Genomic DNA, 20851 nt, shown 5'->3' with positions numbered 1-20851 from the left:
TAAGACTCAAGTGGTTTAATCCATGTCTTCTGAAGCGATCCAATCGTTTTGAGTATATGACAGGTGACTGGAGGTGTGGATTTGAAAAATAAGAGGGATTGGCGACATCAGCTGAAAAGTCGTTTCAGAGGCGGAACACGTCATTATTTTGATGAACATGACACATAATGTGCACCAATGAAAATGAATGTTATACTGTAAATACTGTTATTTTTTTATTTCATGTTGACCTTAAAACATATAGATAAATCAAGAAAATACAAATTCTGGTAAAGATGAATTAAATAAGATAAGATTATTAATGACAGTACATACATTAATATCATCCAACAGTTCCTCATATGTATATTCAGACCATTAGTATGACTGATAAATTACTTAGATAATGTTCCTTAATGCGGAAGTTCCACACAGCTAGTGGTTAGTATCTCTCTAGAGTTATTATCAGCATCCCACTGTGGTATTTGTTGCTAATGGCACTGGTTTTAGCTCTCACTTTTCTTTTCGTTGGAATAACTACTATTAAGAATTTGTTGGCTAACCTGCCAAAAACAAAAACTCATTTTATTTACAGTATGGATGTTCATCCGTTTCTGGACAAATTAATTTCTACATTTAAAGGAATAGTTTAACTAAAATTGAAACTCACCCTCATGGCATTCCAAACCTGACATTTGTTTGGGAGAATTTTAGTAAGAATTTTCTGTCATAAGACAGTTTTGTGTGAGGAAAAGACTGAAATTTAGGTCTTCATTTACTGAAAATCTTTCCCTCTGCTGCAGCTCCCAATATCTCATTGTCTAATCTGCATATTCAAATTGCTGACTCATGTTTTGTCCCAACACAACACATGCAAGAACCATTGGTTAGGCTTTTACTGGCATTTGAATCTGAACACAAATCTAGATTTCAGAACTTTAGAATAGCAACATAAATTGCATCTGTTATTCACACAATATGGCTTCAGACAACTTGCAATAAAGTCGTGTGGACTAAAACCTTTATGGTACTTTTTGTCCATTTTTGAGCTTGACAACCATGGCCATTATTAACTGTTGCTGTATTGTTTGGTTCTTTTATGTTGTGGTTTTTAATGGTCTAAGATTTGTTCATTGTTGTTCATGTTGTTGTACACCGTGACAAAGAGAATGAATATAAAATGATGGACTTATGCAGAAATTTTTGATTGCAGAAAGACCACTAGAGGGAGTAGGATGATTCCTTTACACTACAAATTTAAGAAAAGAAAATGAGTTCCTTGGAGCTGATATCAATTACAGTGCATCCAGAAAGTATTCACAGCGCTTCACTTTTTCCACATTTTGTTATGTTACAGCATAATTCCAAAATTGATTAAATTCATTATTTTCATCAAAAGTCTACAAACAATACCTCATAATGACAACATGAAAGAAGTTTGTTTGAAATCTTTGCAAATGTATTAATAAAAAACGGGAAAGAAAATAAATCACATGTACATAAGTATTCACAGCCTTTGCTCAATACTTTGTTGAAGCACCTTTGGCACCAATTACAGCTTCAAGTCTTTTTGTGTATGATGCTACAAGCTTGGCACACCAATTTCTTCTTTGCAGGACCTCTCAAGCTCCATCAGGTTGGATAGGGAGTGTCGGTGCACAGCCATTTTCAGATCTCTCCAGAGATGTTCAATCAGGTTTAAGTCTGGGCTCTGGCTGGGCCACTCAAGAACATTCACAGAGTTGTCCCATAGCCACTCCTTTGTTATCTTGGCAGTGTGCTTAGGGTCGTTGTTCTGTTGGAAGATGAACCTTCACCCCAGTCTGAGGTCCAGAGTGCTCTGGAGCCGGTTTTCTTCAAGGATGTCTCTGTACATTGCTGCATTCATCTTTCCCTCGATCCTGACTAGTCTCCCAGTTCCTGTCGCTGAAAAACATCCCCACATCATAATGCTGCCACCACCATGCTACACTGTAGGGATGGTATTGGCCAGGTGATGAGCTGTGCCTGGTTTCCTCCAGACATGACGCTTGCCATTCAGGTCAAAGAGTTCAATCTTTGTTTCATCAGACCAGAGAATTTTGTTTCTCATGGTCTGAGAGTCCTTCAGGTGCATTTTGGCAAACTCCAGGCGGGCTATCATGTGCCTTTTACTGAGGAGTGGCTTCCGTCTGGCCACTCTACCATACAGGCCTGATTGGTGGAGTGCTGCAGAGATGGTTGTTCTTCTGGAAGGTTCTCCTCTCTCCACAGAGAAATGCTGGAGCTCTGTCAGAGTGACCATCGGGTTCTTGGTTACCTCCCTGACTAAGGCCCTTCTCCCCCGATTGCTCAGTTTGGCCGGGTGGCCAGCTCTAATAAGAGTCCTGGTGGTTCCAAACTTCTTCTATTTAGGGATGATGGAGGCCACTGTGCTCATTGGGACTTTCAATGCTGCAGAAATTTTTCTGTACCCTTCCCCAGATCTGTGCCTCGATACAATCCTGTCTCGGAGGTCTACAGACAATTCCTTGGACTTCATGGCTTGGTTTGTGCTCTGACATGCACTGTTAGCTGTGGGACCTTATATAGACAGGTGTGTGCCTTTCCAAATCATGTCCAATCAACAGAATTTACTACAGGTGGACTCCAATCAAGTTAAGAAACATCTCAAGGATGATCAGTAGAAACAGGATGCACCGGAGTTAAATTTTGTGTGTCATGGCAAAGGCTGTGAATACTTATGTACATGTGTAAAAATTTGCAAAGATTTCAAACAAACTAATTTCACATTGTTATTATGGGGTATTGTTTGTAGTATTTTGAGGAAAATAATTAATTTAATCCATTTTGGATTGAAAGGCTGTAACATAACAAAATGTGGAAAAAGTGAAATGCTGTGAATCCTTTCCGGATGCAATGTATGTACAAATCACATTGGCATCATCACATCATTCTCTATATGATATTGTTAAGTGCTGGTTTATTAACACGCCTAGTATGTGGTTACCACAAAAATTCCATGTATTGTCCATAAAGAAAATCTTGCATTATGTATTACTTGAAATCATATTCAGTTCAGGAGTCATCTTGTTCCAGCCATGTGGCTTCTTTGAGTGAATTTTCAAATCAGCTGCACAGCTATTTGCAAAACTAGTTCTGCTTGATTTGTGGCGTTGTTGTTTTTGTTTATTTTGGTGCATCCATTATCATGTTTATCGTCATCACTGCATCATACTTGGAGGGGATCTAACATTATCGTTAGATCCCCTCCAAGTAACTCAAAGGTCACTTTCATGGGCGTCACTTTTTTTAAACAAAGGTGAGGACAGGGGGCTGGGTAGTCTATGTGATTATTTGGCCCAGATCAGGTCTGTATTATTTTCTCATTTCCAAATCATTTCAATTTCCAAATTAGAAATGTCCAAAAATGATTTAAACAACACTATCAATATCACACCGAGAGGTGCTTTTCCAACATAGTTTTTTTGTTCAACTAAAATCCAGATAATAACCAGAAAAAAAATCAGATTCGGTACATAATGCATGACTTTTAAATATAAACAAGCCCAAATCTGTAATGTTGGGTTCATGGATTGGAAGAGAGACGCAGTAGTAGATTCTTTCAATCTTTTAATAACATGCTGGAGTGGAACAAACTATAAAGCTAAACAACATAACACAATGTAACACTTCAAGGACTGACAAAGGAATGGGCAAACTAGAGGATATTTATACAAAAGGAACTAATAAGGGAATGGAAAACAGGTGAGGAAAATGAGGAACGGTTGGTATTGATGAGGGCAGTGCACTATGGGAGATGTAGTCCAGGGAAACATATCAAAATAAGAGTCCTAGGAAACATGAAGGAGACAGACTGTGACAGAAATTCACCCGGACTCTTATTTTGAAATGACTAAATAATGAAAAAACTACTGGCAAATATCGACAGATTATTGCAGATAACCGATAGTTCTTAAAAGCAATCAGCACTGATTAAACGGCAAGACTCATATATTGGTCTACCACTAATTGTGACTTCTTGGTCCAGTGGTAGATTTTCGCTTTGGGTACTTGGGGTTCCAAGTTTTATTCTATCATAATATCATCAACAAATATAACATACAATCTAAATGAAATCAGACTAGTGACGCTCCCTCTGTGTTAGATACATCCCTGTTGTGAGGGACAACATACAGTACATACTGATAAAAAAATGTTTTACCTTAAATGCATTGTATGGTGCTTTAGGTAAAAGCATCTGATTTTTTTAAGGAAATACTTCAAAACCTAAATTTTCTGGTTTTCAAATCTGCCAAGTACAGTTTTTGCTGAGTTATACTGTTGTTGACTGGGATTACCATTGAATCTAGCTGTAATTGTAAACTGTCAGGAATAAGGAATTTCTGCCTTGCTGCTTGGAAGCTTCATTTGCTGATGGCACATTCCTCTCTCTGCAGGCATGGTGTGGTCAGATGTGAAGCGTCTGTGGTATGGGGGATTGGAGGACTTCTTGGAGGAGTCACGGAACCAGCTGAGTTTCGTCATGAATTTACTTTATCTGGCCACCTTTGCCCTGAAAGTAGTAGCTCACAGCAAGGTACAAACCTTAAACATGAAACGTGTACTTGACCTCTTGTCTGGAGCATTTGGAATATTTTAGAAAGCTGTTAAATACTGTAAAAGAGATATTCAACTGCACTTAAGAGAGCACCCTGTATTTGCTCTAAAGTTGCAAACTGCAATCGACTGACTCTCACAAAACCTGTCAAAAACATGTCATGGTCATATTTTTATGAAAGCCCCAACCACACTGTAAAAAAACTTTTTTTAGTTAGGTATCTTAGTGCCCTCCTGAGCTTATGTCCTACAAATATCTATTTAAATTTTTTTTTCTCTCTAAATGTTTTATTTGCTCTCTAAAAAAAAAGTGTACTTTTTTCACGGTTTCTCTTGATGACATTTTGATTTGAATTTTTTTAAAGCATACACCATTTCCTCAAGCAGCTCTGCATCTTTCTTTAACTTGATACGGTGCTGTGGTACCGTTGAAGATGATGCATCATTACTTATATTTCATTGATTTTGGCAATGCAAAAACGAGTCATCCCTTTAATCACAGCACTAAAACACAGCAAGAGGTGTTGCTTTGGTCAAAGATGTCTGTCTAGCGCATGTTTATATGGGCCAACAAATGAAAAAAAGCACAATATCAATAAGCAGCATCGATATTCCTGGTGGTGAGTGTTTCAAAAAAACAGAAATAACTCCAGAATGCCATATGAAACATATAGTATGTAACTGAGGAATATTCATTTAATTGTGGGATATCATATATCAGTAGACTCTCTAACATTCTTTCCTTGATTAGGTTTTGCACAAAAATTTTGTTAGAGTGATGTACAACTACAAATCCACAGATCAAGTACCACAGCTGTCACCTTAGATTTCATTCTTACTGGCACCTGGTGGCCGAGGTTGGTACCGCAGGCTAATTGTTAGCTAGCAAGCAAAAATAAGAATTTTCTCGTGTGTTGCCACTTGAGGAGCAAAGAAAAAAGAAAAAATTAGAGAGAAAAAATTTTTATGATACAAAAAATATATTTATATACAGGCTTCTAAGACATCTAAAAAATATATTAAAATAACTAAAAAATGTACAGAGAAAAATAAATAAACATTTCACAGGGCTTCTGTATATTTTACCCCAAAATCAAGTGAAAGAAATTATATACTTTGTGAAAAGCCTATTTTTAGAAGATTAAGATTTCTCCCTGATCTCATCACTGTAATACAAATAAATGTAATTGTTGTACTACAAAATAATACAAATATTATATTGTTTTAATTTTAAAGTACAATTGTAAGTATACATCATAGTAATATTTTAATTAATAAAAAAAAACTAATAATCCTTGAGTCCAGACAGGAAGATTTTCATAACATAAAAATAATGTCACATTGCAAAATATCGATGTCTTTATAGAAAACTGTCAAAGAAAACTCATGTACAATCATCAAATTATTACCTCAACTCAATAGTTGTACTGTAATTATGGATTAAGAAATTTAAGATTAAAATTAAAAGATTTTTTTAAAGTAATATTCCAGGTTCATTACAAGTTAAGCTCAGGCAACAGCATTTGTGGCATAACGTTTATTACCCCAAACATTTTTTCGTCTTTTCTTTAACAAAATAGCAATAAGAAAATAAAACATCTGGATTACAGTGAGGCACTTACAATGGAAGTGAATGGAGGCCAATCCATAAACATTAAAACACACATTTTTTTCAAAAGTATAGCCACAAGACTAAAACAATATGCATTTTAATATGCTTCTAGTGTGATAAAATCACTTACTAACCTTTTCTGTGTAAATTTATTGACAATTTTACAACTTTATTGTCATAATGTTGCGTTGTAAACCCTGTATCCCAGCAAACAACGATTTTAACAATTTAACAGCTCAAATTATGCACAAGTTCTGACAGAATAATTAAAGTAAGTGCTTTTATAAAATTATAAGCTTCACATTTCTGCCTTTAAACCCTCAAAAAATTGGCCCCATTCACTTCCACTTTAAGTGCCTCACTGTAACCTTGATTTTTTAAAGAAAAAGAGGGACAAGTCAAAATGAATGTTTGTGAATAACATTGTTACAAATGGTGTCGATTGAGCTTAATTTGTATTGAATCCGGACTATTCCTATAAGCAAGTCTTTTTGCAAGAACAAAGCATTCACACTGTTTGAAATCATTTAGTTTGAAGTTTCTTATCTTCATCCCAGAAATGGCAGAATTAAATCATGCATGTTAACATTAGTCTTTCTTTGCTCTAGTGTAAAGACATAGAGGTGGAGAGGAAGGATTGGGATGCGTTTCACCCCATACTGATCGCCGAGGGACTCTTTGCTTTTGCCAATGTTTTGAGCTACCTGCGTCTCTTCTTCATGTACACCACCAGCTCCATCTTGGGGCCTTTACAGGTAATAATAGCAACCTCTGTCTCACTGCCAGACCCAGTGGAATATATATGTGCATTTTAATAAATATGCATTTTATTTTATTAAAAAAAAAATTCTCCCAAGTTTGGAATGCCCATCACATTCCATTAAATGTTAAAATCTTACCATCCCATATTATGAGCCCACACGCAATGTAATCGGATGCATTTATCATTAGATATCCACAAGAAATTCAGTGTGTGCACAGCACATAATGCTTTGGAGAGATTAGCATACCCTTACATGCAATAGTTCTTATGTACAATTATTAAGTTTTGTTTGTTTGGAGAGGACTTTGGACACTTGAAGACGTTTTTGGACACTAGGATAGGTTATTGCTATAATTTAGGTGACATGACTGGGACAAAACAAAAGCTGTTTTTACAGAGCAACTTTATTTACACCCTGGATATATAATGTCAAATCAGAAAAATAAGAAAAAATAAATATTTGGCTATACTTTTTTTTGGTGACAGTTTCTTATGCTGAGAGTCTCAGAATTGATCATAATCTATATAATAAAAACAATTGAAAAGTTTTATTTAAAATAATACCAAACATTTTTACAATTTGCAGAGTTATAAGCCTATAAGTTTGGACATGCCACTGAAACAGAAAAATATTTAACAAAACATTCAGAGTTTAAAGGGTTAATATGTATTGAATAATATTTTTTCCCCACATTGTATTAATGAGAATGAGACTTTCATCATGAAAATAATGTTACAATGCAAATGATAAAGTTTTTATTTTTTTGCATGCAAAATATAGTTTCTTTAATTTTTAACTGTATTTTGGGGTATAATATGAATTCAGTATTTTACATTTAGCATACGCTTCTAATCGAATCAACTTTGCATTCAGTGCATTTGATGGATCCTTTTTATAAGTATGTGTGAATCGAACCAATGAAGCTACAGGAACATTTCAGAATAGTTTTCATGCTCTTATACTGACATCAGTGTCTGGCACTGCAGGGCGGAAAATTAAATGCACTCAAGAAATGTGGTCAGAATGACACACATGGATTTACTAAGACACGCACTGCACACAAGTTATTTAGGGGAACATGTCTGATGTTACAGGTTTCTGTAAAATCATGGAACTAGCCACGTTTTAAAGCTTTCTATGTCACTTGCTGTAACAGATAAACATATGATGCACCAACACAGGCATTACAATGAACTGACTCCACTGGGGAGTCAGAGGAGCACATTTTCAGACATTTACTCCCTTCTGGTAAATTCTTTGGCAAAATTTGTCAAGTAAATCTCTAAGAAATATATGCGAATGGGAAAAACAAACAATCACTCTGAATGAATAAACCTCTGAAGATGTCAAGAGTTGAGATGTCAAACTGCTTAAAGGAAAAGTTCACCCAGAAAATTCTGTCATTATTTAGTCACCCATATGTTGTTCTATATAATATTTTGGGGAAACACAAAAGAAGTATCTTCACGCAGTGCTTTTCCATACAATGAGAGTTGATAGTGACTTGCAGTATTCTGTCAAGCTCCAATATAGACAAAAAAAAGCCGTGAAAGCACCATAAAAGTTGTTTGTTTGACTTGCGTGTTATATTCCAAGTCTTCTGAAGTCATACAATGGCAGATAGCCTCCAAAACCATGCATCTGTGAACTTTAATATATTCATAAATGGCCATAGAATACAATAAAATGACATAAGAGATCAGATGCCATAAAAATCATTATTACACTATAGATTAAGTTCTGTCTGCTCTAATAAGACCCAATTGTTCCACAACTGCCTTTGAACTTTTCACGAAGGGATCGCACAAACTCTGTTCGCAAACATGTTTTTCATTTCCAAAGTGCAACCGCTGTGACATATATGAAGCCAAATATGGTCTTACAAAGATCTTATTGCAGGCAATATTGTAGGACATCAGGAATGGAATAGAATATTCCTGGCAATGGAATCGTTTTGGTGTCCAATTGGGAAAGAATTTGGCATGACTCTGAAGCATCATATAAGATTGGCAGAAATGTGAAATGACTACTAAAACTCAATCATGGAGCTACAAAGGTGGGGAGTAAAAGATGTGGAAAATACTTAGCAGGGGTCTGAGAGTGAAAATGAATTACACTAATGGGGGGGTATCCCAAAAGTCCTGGCTGTGTTTCAGAGCAAACACGCAGTACAGAACATTATGGTTCACCGGTTAGCTTTGACACGGAATTCATCTATTCCCTAACCTCAACCCACACTGAAACCGCCAGTGGAACCTAGAAGACATAGATAGAAGCAGGCACCTTAAAAGAGCTAGTTTACTGTATGTATGCTTATACAGGTCGCCTAATGTACGGAGAAATGTTCCCCTGTGTGTTACCCCCTAATGGGCTTAACCAATATTTACCTGAGCTATGTTTATCAGAGGGTAGTTGTTGTCTGACATATGAAGTGAGTTAAATTTGGCATCCAGCACACACAAAAACTTTTCCATATTTACCTAACTAGTTTCGATACTCATACTTAGCCCAAACATGTTTAATAATACAAAAAGATACATTATATGTACACCAACATTAAGTACAGTTGGAGTCAGAAGTTTACATACACTTTTTTAAGTTTACATACACTTGGGTTGAAGTAATTAAAACTAATTTTTTAACCTCTCCACAGATTTAATATTAGCAAACTATAGTTTTGGCAAGTCGTTTAGGACATCTACTTTGTGCATGACACAAGTCATTTTTTCAACAATTGTTCAAAAGTTAACTGTGCCTTTAAGCAGCTTGGAAAATTTCTGAAAATCATGTCAAGCCTTTAGACAGTTAGCCAATTAGCTTCTGATAGGATGTGTGCCTTTGGATGTATTTTAAGGCCTACCTTCAAACTCAGAGCCTCTTTGCTTGACATCTTGGGAAAATCAAAAGAAATCATCCTTGGGAACAAATTCCAAATGCCTTAAGGAACCACATTAATCCATACAAACAGTAGTACGCAAGTATAAACACCAAGGGACCGTGCAATCATTATACCGCTCAGGAAGGAGACACATTCTGTCTCCTAGAGATGAACGTAGTTTGGTGTAGTTTGCAAATCGATACCAGAACAACAGCAAACAACCTTTTGAAGATGCTGGAGAAAACAGGTAGGCAAGTATCTATATCCACAGTAAAACAAGTCCTAGATCGACATAATCTGAAAGGCTGCGCAGCAAGGAAGAAGCCACTGCTCCAAAACTGCCATAAAACCGCCAGACTACAGTTTGCAATTGCACATGGGGACAAAGATCTAACTTTTTGGAGAAATGTCCTCTGGACTGATGAAACAAAATTTGACCATAATGACCATTGTTATGTTTCGAGGAAAAAGGGTGAGGCTTGCAAGCCGAAGAACACCATCCAAACCGTGAAGCATGGGGGTGGCAGCATCATGTTGTGGGGGTGCTTTGCTGCAGGAGTGACTGGTGCACTTCACAAAATAGATGGCATCATGAGGAAGGAAAATTATGTGGATCTATTGAAGCAACATCTCAAGACATCAGCCAGGAAGATAAAGCTCGGTCACAAATGGGTCTTCTAAATGGACAATGATCCCAAGCATACCTCCAAAGTTGTGGCAAAATGGCTTAAGGACAACAAAGTCAAGGTATTGGAGCGGCCATCACAAAGCCCTGACCTCAGCCGTTTGTGGACAGAACTGAAAAAGTGCGAGCGAGCAAGGAGGCCTACAAATCTGAATCGGTTACACCAGTTAGTTCTGTCCGGAAAAATGGGCCAAAATTCCAGCAACTTATTGTGAGAAGCTTGTGAAAGGCTACCCAAAACATTTGACCCAAGTTAAACAATTTAAAGGCAATGCTACCAAATACTAACAAAGTATGTAAACTAATGACCCACTGGGAATGTGATGAAAGAAATAAAAGCTAAAATAAATAATTCTCTCTACTATTATTCTGACATTTAACATTCTTAAAATAAAGTAGTGATCCTAACTGAGTGGTGGTGGCGTAGTGGGCTAAAGCACATAACTGTTAATCAGAAGGTCGCTGGTTTGATCCCCACAGCCACCACCATTGTGTCCTTGAGCAAGGCACTTAACTCCAGGTTGCTCCGGGGGGATTGTCCCTGTAATAAGTGCACTGTAAGTCGCTTTGGATAAAAGCATCTGCCAAATGCATAAATGTAAATGTAAATGTAACTGACCTAAGACAGGGAATGTTTTCTACGATTAAATGTCAAGAATTGTGAAAAACTGAGTTTAAATTAATTTGGCTAAAGTGTATGTAAACTTCTGACATCAATTGTATATAAACCCATACATGGCTGTTCTCTTAAAGGAATATTCTAGGTATACACCCGTAACCCCTAACTGTTATTTTCTATTTACAGCTTTTGTGGTCTGTTGTGCATTGCAACAGAAAAATGAACAAAAAACATTTAGAGTAGCACACTTTCTGTACTATGGAAACCAAGCAAGTATGCAGGAGGCTTTTTAAGTTATGTGCAGTAAATATAAAACTCATATTTTTGTCAACATCAAGCAATTGATTTCTTCAGTAAAAGTTATATTTGTGCTGTAAAATTGTCTAAATTGTGGAGCAACTTCTTGTTATGCATTTAAACAGTGCTTTATCAGTTATGGCACTTCAGTTGTTACTTTCCAAGTCCATTGTGGTATCCTTGTTGTGTTACTTTGCTTTGCTTTGTTTACATTACTTTAGTTACGCCACCATCCAATTCCCTATTCTTGCACCGATACCAAATGAAAGGAACTGGGTTTACTTTAAGTTTTGCACAGAAAATGTTGCTAGTGACTCTATCACACCAGCATGTTTGGTTCATTTTGTTTATTGTTGTGTTTTGCTGACCCGAGTAAGACTAGCGGCCACTTTGTGGAAGCCAACGGGGATCCAAAAAAATTTAATAAATTATTTGTGGAGCTCCTAGCTTCTCAGCTTCAATTGTGTTACTTTTTTGTACTCTTTTGTTTTTCTAAACTGTGGGACATTTATTTAGGCCACATATGTTATCGATGGAGTGTAAGTTGCATTTATCCCAGAGTTTTCCTAGATCCTTGTGGTGTCTCCATAGATAACCAGATAAAGTCCAGACTGAGTATTGATGTGGAAAGGCTGATTATTTTTTTTATGGTTGCAGATGTCCATGGGCCAGATGCTTCAAGAGTTTGGGAAATTTCTTGGCTTGTTCATGCTGGTGCTCATATCCTTCACGATTGGCCTGACACAGTTGTATGGAAAAGACCAGAAGGATCCGTCCACAAGAAAAAATGAAAGCAAAGAATGCGAGGGCATTTTCTGTCAACAGCAGAGCAACGACACCTTTCATACGTACTTAATCTCATTTAAACTAATCGAATAAAAATCGATTTAGTCAACTTTAAGGAGTACACTAGCATATAGATTCACTCAAAGCTAACAGACATAGACTAAAGGTCACAAAACTCCAACATTAAATCCTACCTTAATCCTTTATCTTTGACTTTCTCCAGGTTTATAGGGACATGTTACGCTCTCTTCTGGTATATTTTCTCCCTGGCACACGTGGCTCTGTTCGTCACGAGGATCAGCTACACGGAAGAACTGCGTTCATTTGTGGGAGCTCTCATCGTTGGTACATACAACATTGTTGTAGTCATCGTTCTTACCAAGCTTCTGGTGGCTATGCTGCACAAGAGCTTCAGACAAATCGCTGTAAGTGGACGTTGACGTTTTTTTTATTTAAATGTGAATTTTATGAAATGTTAGGTTTAGGTTTTGAGTGTTTAAGGCTTTATTTAACAGACAAAATAGTATAGATTTACAATGATGATAAATCTGTCCATCATATCAGTGATTTACACAGGAAACACTTTTCGCAACCTGTATTACTTTCATATTCTGACGTACATTGACGTATATTAAATAACAAGAGTTGATTTTATCTGTCGGGAATTGATTGGGTCGTGAAAAAATCATGCGTTCCATACCAGCATGGAGCCAGGTGGTCAGAGGAAAGGGGTTGAAAAATAAAAGAGATCTTTTCTTTTCAGATGATGTTATTGCATACTGATAATAGATTACGAAGACAAACATTACATTTATTTGGAATTACACACACTTGTTCATAATAAGACCAGAAATGTGCTTTAAGAAAGTAAACAGGGTCCATTTTAATTTCATGTTGTCTTTCATGATTTTATCCGCTTGCAGAACCATGAAGACAAGGAGTGGAAGTTTGCCCGTGCTAAGCTGTGGCTCAGCTACTTCGATGACAAGTGCACCATGCCTCCACCCTTCAACATCCTCCCCTCACCCAAGACTGTGTGTTATCTAGTGATCAGCTTGAGCAAATGGATCTGTTCTCACACCTCCACCGGCAAGGTCAAGAGACAAAACAGCCTCAAGGTACATGAGAATGAAAGGAATTAATGAGATAGTTCACCCAAAAATGAAAATGTTGCCAGTAACTGCACTGCCTAACTGAAGTCTCACTAGCCTTAAGCACAACATTACATAACGGAGTAATAGTTCTTATTTTATTTCCAGAAGGACGTGACGGAAGTCATAACTTGCACGTCAGTGAGATTAATTCAGTTACTGCTTTGACAAGAGTTTTAATTCCATAAAAATAACCTGCTCAGAAGAGTCATTTGTTCGGTAATCATACTAAACTAGTCAGGATGTATGTTTCGTGCAGTAGATTAAAAAGAACCAGCTCATTAAGATCTTAGTTTGGGAATTGGACTACAATGGTCGTGCTGAATGTTTCGAGCTGTAGATTCAAAAGAGCCTGTTCATAAGGGTCATTCCTCCCGGAATCAGTCTGCAATGGTCGAGACATATGTTTCATGCTGTAGATTCATGCAAAAGAAGCCCTGACCATGTACTGAGTGCATAAATTAATAACACTTCTGTATTATACTTTTTTTTTCTAATATTTTGAGATACTGGATTTTTAATTTCCATGAGCTGTAAGCCGTAATCATCAAGATTACAACAAAAAAAGGCTTGAAATATTTCACTTTATGTGTAATGAATCTAGAATATAAGAAAGTTCCACTTTTTGAATTACCTTTCCAGGATATTCTAATTTTGCAACACATTCTCACCTCGACTCGTCACATACGGACGCTTCGGGAAGTTCGTCACATATTGACGAGTTGGGTATACCTTTGGCGTCATTTTTCGACGCGCAGGGTACTCCGATAGACTTCTATGTATCTCCGAACCGGAGCGTGGTCATTGTAATTTGACGTCTTTATCTGGCCCTCCAACTGTTTTTTTATGCTTTATCTGGCCCTCCAACTGTTTTTTTATGTTTTAAAACCCTCACAATGTGATATCAAAGTGCCCTCTCAGCAAAGGTTTAGCGCGTTCATAGGGAACCGCATTCATCGGTGACTTTAACCGCATTCATAACCGCATTCATCGGTGAGTTTAACAACATAGAAGTGTATCGGACTACCCTGCGCGTCGAAAAATGACGCCAAAGGTATACCCAACTCGTCAATATGTGACGAACTTCCCGAAGCGTCCGTATGTGATGAGTCGGGGTGAGAATGTGTTGCATTTTAGATGCACCTGTATATATATATATATATATATATATATATATATATATATATATATATATATATATATAAATGGAACCTGTTCAAAATAAGAACCATTTCTCGGTTCCCAACCCTAGTCATCATTCTTTTGGTATTCCATTAAGTTTCATGTAATGTAAGTCAAGCTTCAGATTCAGCAACTGACACTGTGGTTTTTGTTTTCAGGAATGGAGGAATCTGAAGCAGAAAAGAGATGAGAACTACCAGAAGATCATCTGCTGTCTAGTGCACCGCTATCTGACGTCCACACGGCAGAACATGCAAAGCACAGACCAGGCCACCGTTGAGAACCTCAATGATCTGCGGCAAGACCTCTCTAAGTTCCGCAATGAAATGAGGGACCTTTTGGGTTTCCGCACCTCCAAATATGCCATGTTCTACCCCAGAAGCTAAGCCATGACCATTGACCCAGCATGCTCGGCAACGCTTTTCAGCTGTTTCTTTGGAAGATGTATAGTGACAAAACTGTCCTGGGACTATACTGGAATTATATTACATTCTGTTTATTCTAGTACAAACCTTCATCGTAACTTATGTAATAATCTTGTATCCTTCTTGTTTTCTAAAAGTGTTATTCTTTTCAAATAAATAACATTGATTATGAAGAAACATTTTATATGGAACTATCTATCTATCTATCTATCTATCAACTAACTATCTATCTATCTATTTCTGTCTGTCTGACATCTATCTATTTCTATCTATCATCTGTCTGTCTATCTATCTATCTTTATCTATTTCTATCTGTCTGTCTGTCATCTATCTATCATCTATTTATTTCTATCATCTATCTATTTCTATCTATCATCTGTCTCTATCATTTATCTATGTATCTATCAGTCTATTTCTATCTGTCTGTCATCTATCTATCATCTGTCTGTCTATATATCTATTTCTATCTATCTGTCATCTATCTGTCTGTCATCTATCTATCTATTTCTATCTATCATCTATCTATGTATCTATCTGTCTGTCTGTCATCTATCTATCATCTATCTGTCTGTCTATACATCTATTTATCCACCCATCCATCCATTAATTCATCTCTTATATGCCTAATGTTATACTTTTGCTTATACTGTATACTTTGGTCATATACTATACCAATACTACACTTTTTTAAACTTTTAGCCAAGGTTTTGTCAAGCCAACATTCAAAGTTTCCTTTTCTAATTGAATCTAATCTGTTGATATTGTCATGGTATTGACATATGACCATCCTCACTTACAGATCAACACCTATACAGTATCCATAGCTTTGGGGGACGCTGTTCCTTATGTTACCTGCAAAAAAGGTTAGCTAAACAGAAGTCATTTACACATCTAAATCTTAAAGTTGCATGTCAAAAAAGGCCTGTTTAATTTTAAGGGCCAAAGAGAAGTCTAAAATAGTGGAGATTACAAATAAATTACAAATCTTTTTGCATATTAACATGATTTTAGTGTGATAAAATCAATCACTTAAAAACATTTTCTGTGTAAAGTTATATCCAGTTTTACATCTTTGTTGCCATGATAACGTATAATGCTGCAAACTCTAAAAAGACTCAAATAATACACAATTGTGAGCAGAAAAATTCATGTAAGTGCCTTTATAAAATTATAAGCATCACATTTCTGCTTTTAAACCCTCCAAATATCTGCCCCATTCACCCCACTCACTGTAACTCTGATTTCTGTTAGAGACAAGTCAAATTTTTTGCCACAAATGCTGTCGAATTAGCTTAACGTACTGAACCTAGAATATTCCTTTAAGAGCTTACCAAGTTAATTAAATGTCTAAAAAGTGCCCTTCCTAGTCAAGCACTGTCTGAGCTCCAGGCATTTTTGGAAACAGATGTTCCAACATGACCATGTGAACTTACCAAGTATTTTGAACTCTGAAAACAATATTTCAAGATCTCTTAAAATCTACTGCAATATGGTTTAGAAAAATAAGTAAAACAGCATGCATGAAGACAATATCCATGACAAATCTGATAAATGGACTTTATTTCTCTCTCATAAAACAAACAAGTTATAAATTAACATTCACCACTGGGAAATATTTCTATGAAAGCATTTTGTAGACAAAATGAAACATAAATCCAGCATGATTCCAAAACACAGCAAAAAGATGTTAGTAGATTATTGCCTTTAAGACAACACAAAGGAAGCTCAGAGAAAATCAAGTATCTTGTAAACTGCCAAAATTCTTGCTCTTACCTGTGCCATGTCTTACTAGGGCAGAAGGATACTCACTCTCTCTCTCTCTGAGTAAAGGGTTAATTTACCCAAAAATGAAATATGCTAAATACACAAAATCTATTGGGGTTTCCCTATGAAATATAAAATGAGTATTTTTGATGATTTTTTACAGACATCGTATGAACTGCCTTTGCATGGAAATCTTGAACAATTCTCTTTTTGTCTTCCACAGAATAAAGAAAGTGATAAAGGTTTGGAATGTCATGAGGTATGAGTAAAACATTTACAAATGTTCCTTTTTGTGTGAACACTCTCTTTTTAACTTTAAATGATGAGAGAATTTTTAATTTTGGGTGAACTGTCACTTTAAAATGGCAGCAAGAACTGCTCACCCACATGCCACCCTAGATGCCATCTCAATTATGTAGTAAAACAATATCTTTTCTTGTAATAATGAAATGTCAAAAAAAAAAATATTTTCTCACAGAAAGAGATATGACGTTGTCATAAGATATTACGTCGTAATAACAACATATTTTCTCCCAATAGAGATGTCGTAAAAACAACATCTTTTCTCATAATGAGATATGTCATAAACAAGACACGTTTTCTCATAATAATGAGATGTATTATAAAAATGAGATATTTTCTCCTAATAATGAGATATTATGTCATAAACAATATCTCATTACAAGAAAAAAAAATATTTTCATGATGTCGTTATTACGAGAAAAGATGTAGTTTTCATGACAATATCTCGTTTTTACGAGAAAAGATGACGTTTTAATTACAATATCTCGTTATAACTAGAAAAGATTTAGTTTTAATTACAATATCTCGTTATTACTAGAAAAGATGTCGTTTTATTTACAATATCTCGTTATAACTAGAAAAGATGACGTTTTAATTACAATATCTCGTTATAACTAGAAAAGATTTAGTTTTCATGACAATATCTCGTTATTACTAGAAAAGATGACGTTTTAATTACAATATCTCGTTATAACTAGAAAAGATTTAGTTTTAATTACAATATCTCGTTATAACTAGAAAAGATGACGTTTTAATTACAATATCTCGTTTTTACGAGAAAAGATTTAGTTTTCATGACAATATCTCGTTATTACTAGAAAAGATGTCGTTTTAATTACAATATCTCGTTTTTACGAGAAAAGATTTAGTTTTAATTACAATATCTCGTTATAACTAGAAAAGATGACGTTTTAATTACAATATCTCGTTATTACTAGAAAAGATTTAGTTTTAATTACAATATCTCGTTATTACTAGAAAAGATGTCGTTTTAATTACAATATCTCGTTATTACGAGAAAAGATGTCGTTTTTATGACAATATCTCGTTTTTACGAGAAAAGATTTAGTTTTAATTACAATATCTCGTTATAACTAGAAAAGATGACGTTTTAATTACAATATCTCGTTATTACTAGAAAAGATTTAGTTTTAATTACAATATCTCGTTATTACTAGAAAAGATGTCGTTTTAATTACAATATCTCGTTATAACTAGAAAAGATGACGTTTTAATTACAATATCTCGTTATTACTAGAAAAGATTTAGTTTTCATGACAATATCTCGTTATTACTAGAAAAGATGTCGTTTTTATGACAATATCTCGTTATTACTAGAAAAGATGACGTTTTAATTACAATATCTCGTTATTACTAGAAAAGATGTAGTTTTCATGACAATATCTCGTTATTACTAGAAAAGAAGTCGTTTTAATTACAATATCTCGTTATTACTAGAAAAGATTTAGTTTTCATGACAATATCTCGTTATTACTAGAAAAGATGTCGTTTTTATGACAATATCTCGTTATTACTAGAAAAGATGTCGTTTTAATTACAATATCTCGTTTTTACTAGAAAAGATTTAGTTTTCATGACAATATCTCGTTACTACTAGAAAAGATGTTGTTTTTATGACAATATCTCGTTATTACTAGAAAAGATTTAGTTTGAATTACAATATCTCGTTATTACTAGAAAAGATGTCGTTTTTATGACAATATCTCGTTTTTACGAGAAAAGATTTAGTTTTCATTACAATATCTCGATATTACTAGAAAAGATTTAGTTTTAATTACAATATCTCGTTATTACGAGAAAAGATTTAGTTTTCATGACAATATCTCGTTACTACTAGAAAAGATGTTGTTTTTATGACAATATCTCGTTATTACTAGAAAAGATTTAGTTTGAATTATAATATCTCGTTATTACTAGAAAAGATGTCGTTTTTATGACAATATCTCGTTTTTACGAGAAAAGATTTAGTTTTCATTACAATATCTCGATATTACTAGAAAAGATTTAGTTTTCATGACAATATCTCGTTATTACGAGAAAAGATGTCGTTTTAATTACAATATCTTGTTATTACTAGAAAAGATGTCGTTTTTATGACAATATCTCGTTATTACTAGAAAAGATGACGTTTTAATTACAATATCTCGTTATAACTAGAAAAGATGTCGTTTTTATGACAATATCTCGTTATTACTAGAAAAGATGACGTTTTAATTACAATATCTCGTTATTACTAGAAAAGATGTCGTTTTTATGACAATATCTCGTTATTACTAGAAAAGATGTCGTTTTCATGACAATATCTCGTTATTACTAGAAAAGATGTCGTTTTTATGACAATATCTCGTTATTACGAGAAAAGATGACGTTTTTATGACAATATCTCGTTATTACTAGAAAAGATGACGTTTTAATGACAATATCTCGTTATTACTAGAAAAGATGTCGTTTTTATGACAATATCTCGTTATTACTAGAAAAGATGACGTTTTTATGACAATATCTCGTTATTACTAGAAAAGATGACGTTTTTATGACAATATCTCAATATTACTAGAAAAGATTTAGTTTTAATTACAATATCTCGTTATTACGAGAAAAGATGACGTTTTAATTACAATATCTCGTTATTACTAGAAAAGATTTAGTTTTATTACAATATCTCGTTATTACTAGAAAAGATGTCGTTTTTATGACAATATCTCGTTATTACTAGAAAAGATGTACGTTTTCATGACAATATCTCGTTATTACTAGAAAAGATGACGTTTTTATGACAATATCTCGTTATTACTAGAAAAGATTTAGTTTTAATTACAATATCTCGTTATTACTAGAAAAGATGACGTTTTTATGACAATACCTTGTTATTAATAGAAAAGATGTCGTTTTTATGACAATATCTCGTTATTACTAGAAAAGATGACGTTTTTATGACAATATCTCGTTATTACTAGAAAAGATGACGTTTTAATTACAATATCTCGTTATTACTAGAAAAGATGTCATTTTTATGACAATATCTCGTTATTACTAGAAAAGATGTCGTTTTAATTACAATATCTCGTTATTACTAGAAAAGATTTAGTTTTCATGACAATATCTCGTTATTACTAGAAAAGATGTCGTTTTTATGACAATATCTCGTTATTACTAGAAAAGATGACGTTTTAATTACAATATCTCGTTATTACTAGAAAAGATTTAGTTTTAATTACAATATCTCGTTATTACTAGAAAAGATGTCGTTTTTATGACAATATCTCGTTTTTATGAGAAAAGATTTAGTTTTCATTACAATATCTCGATATTACTAGAAAAGATTTAGTTTTAATTACAATATCTCGTTATTACGAGAAAAGATGACGTTTTAATTACAATATCTCGTTATTACTAGAAAAGATGTCGTTTTTATGACAATATCTCGTTATTACTAGAAAAGATGACGTTTCAATTACAATATCTCGTTATAACTAGAAAAGATGTCGCTTTTATGACAATATCTCTTTATTACTAGAAAAGATGACGTTTTAATTACAATATCTCGTTATTACTAGAAAAGATGTCGTTTTCATGACAATATCTCGTTATTACTAGAAAAGATTTAGTTTTCATGACAATATCTCGTTATTACTAGAAAAGATGTCGTTTTTATGACAATATCTCATTATTACGAGAAAAGATGACGTTTTTATGACAATATCTCGTTATTACTAGAAAAGATGTCGTTTTTATGACAATATCTTGTTATTACTAGAAAAGATTTAGTTTTCATTACAATATCTC

The 20851-nt window shown here is 34.4% G+C and overlaps 1 protein-coding gene across 1 annotated transcript in view; it reads left to right on the top strand.

The window, feature by feature from the left end:
* LOC127634530 (short transient receptor potential channel 1-like) overlaps window positions 1–15145 on the top strand; it is a 37030-nt gene extending 21885 nt beyond the window's left edge. Inside the window, exons 8-13 of the mRNA XM_052114132.1 lie at window positions 4419–4558; window positions 6799–6945; window positions 12091–12281; window positions 12443–12644; window positions 13143–13337; window positions 14711–15145. Of these exons, the coding sequence (XP_051970092.1) occupies window positions 4419–4558; window positions 6799–6945; window positions 12091–12281; window positions 12443–12644; window positions 13143–13337; window positions 14711–14938 (1103 nt within the window). The 3' untranslated portion in view covers window positions 14939–15145. The remainder of the gene's footprint in view (window positions 1–4418; window positions 4559–6798; window positions 6946–12090; window positions 12282–12442; window positions 12645–13142; window positions 13338–14710) is intronic.
* Window positions 15146–20851: the final 5706 nt, after the last annotated feature.

Source organism: Xyrauchen texanus, chromosome 41, assembly GCF_025860055.1.
Source record: "Xyrauchen texanus isolate HMW12.3.18 chromosome 41, RBS_HiC_50CHRs, whole genome shotgun sequence".
NCBI classification, from domain to species: Eukaryota; Metazoa; Chordata; class Actinopteri; order Cypriniformes; family Catostomidae; genus Xyrauchen; species Xyrauchen texanus.
Note: the sequence above shows the minus strand (reverse complement) of the source record. Positions and strands in the feature narration are given on the sequence as shown.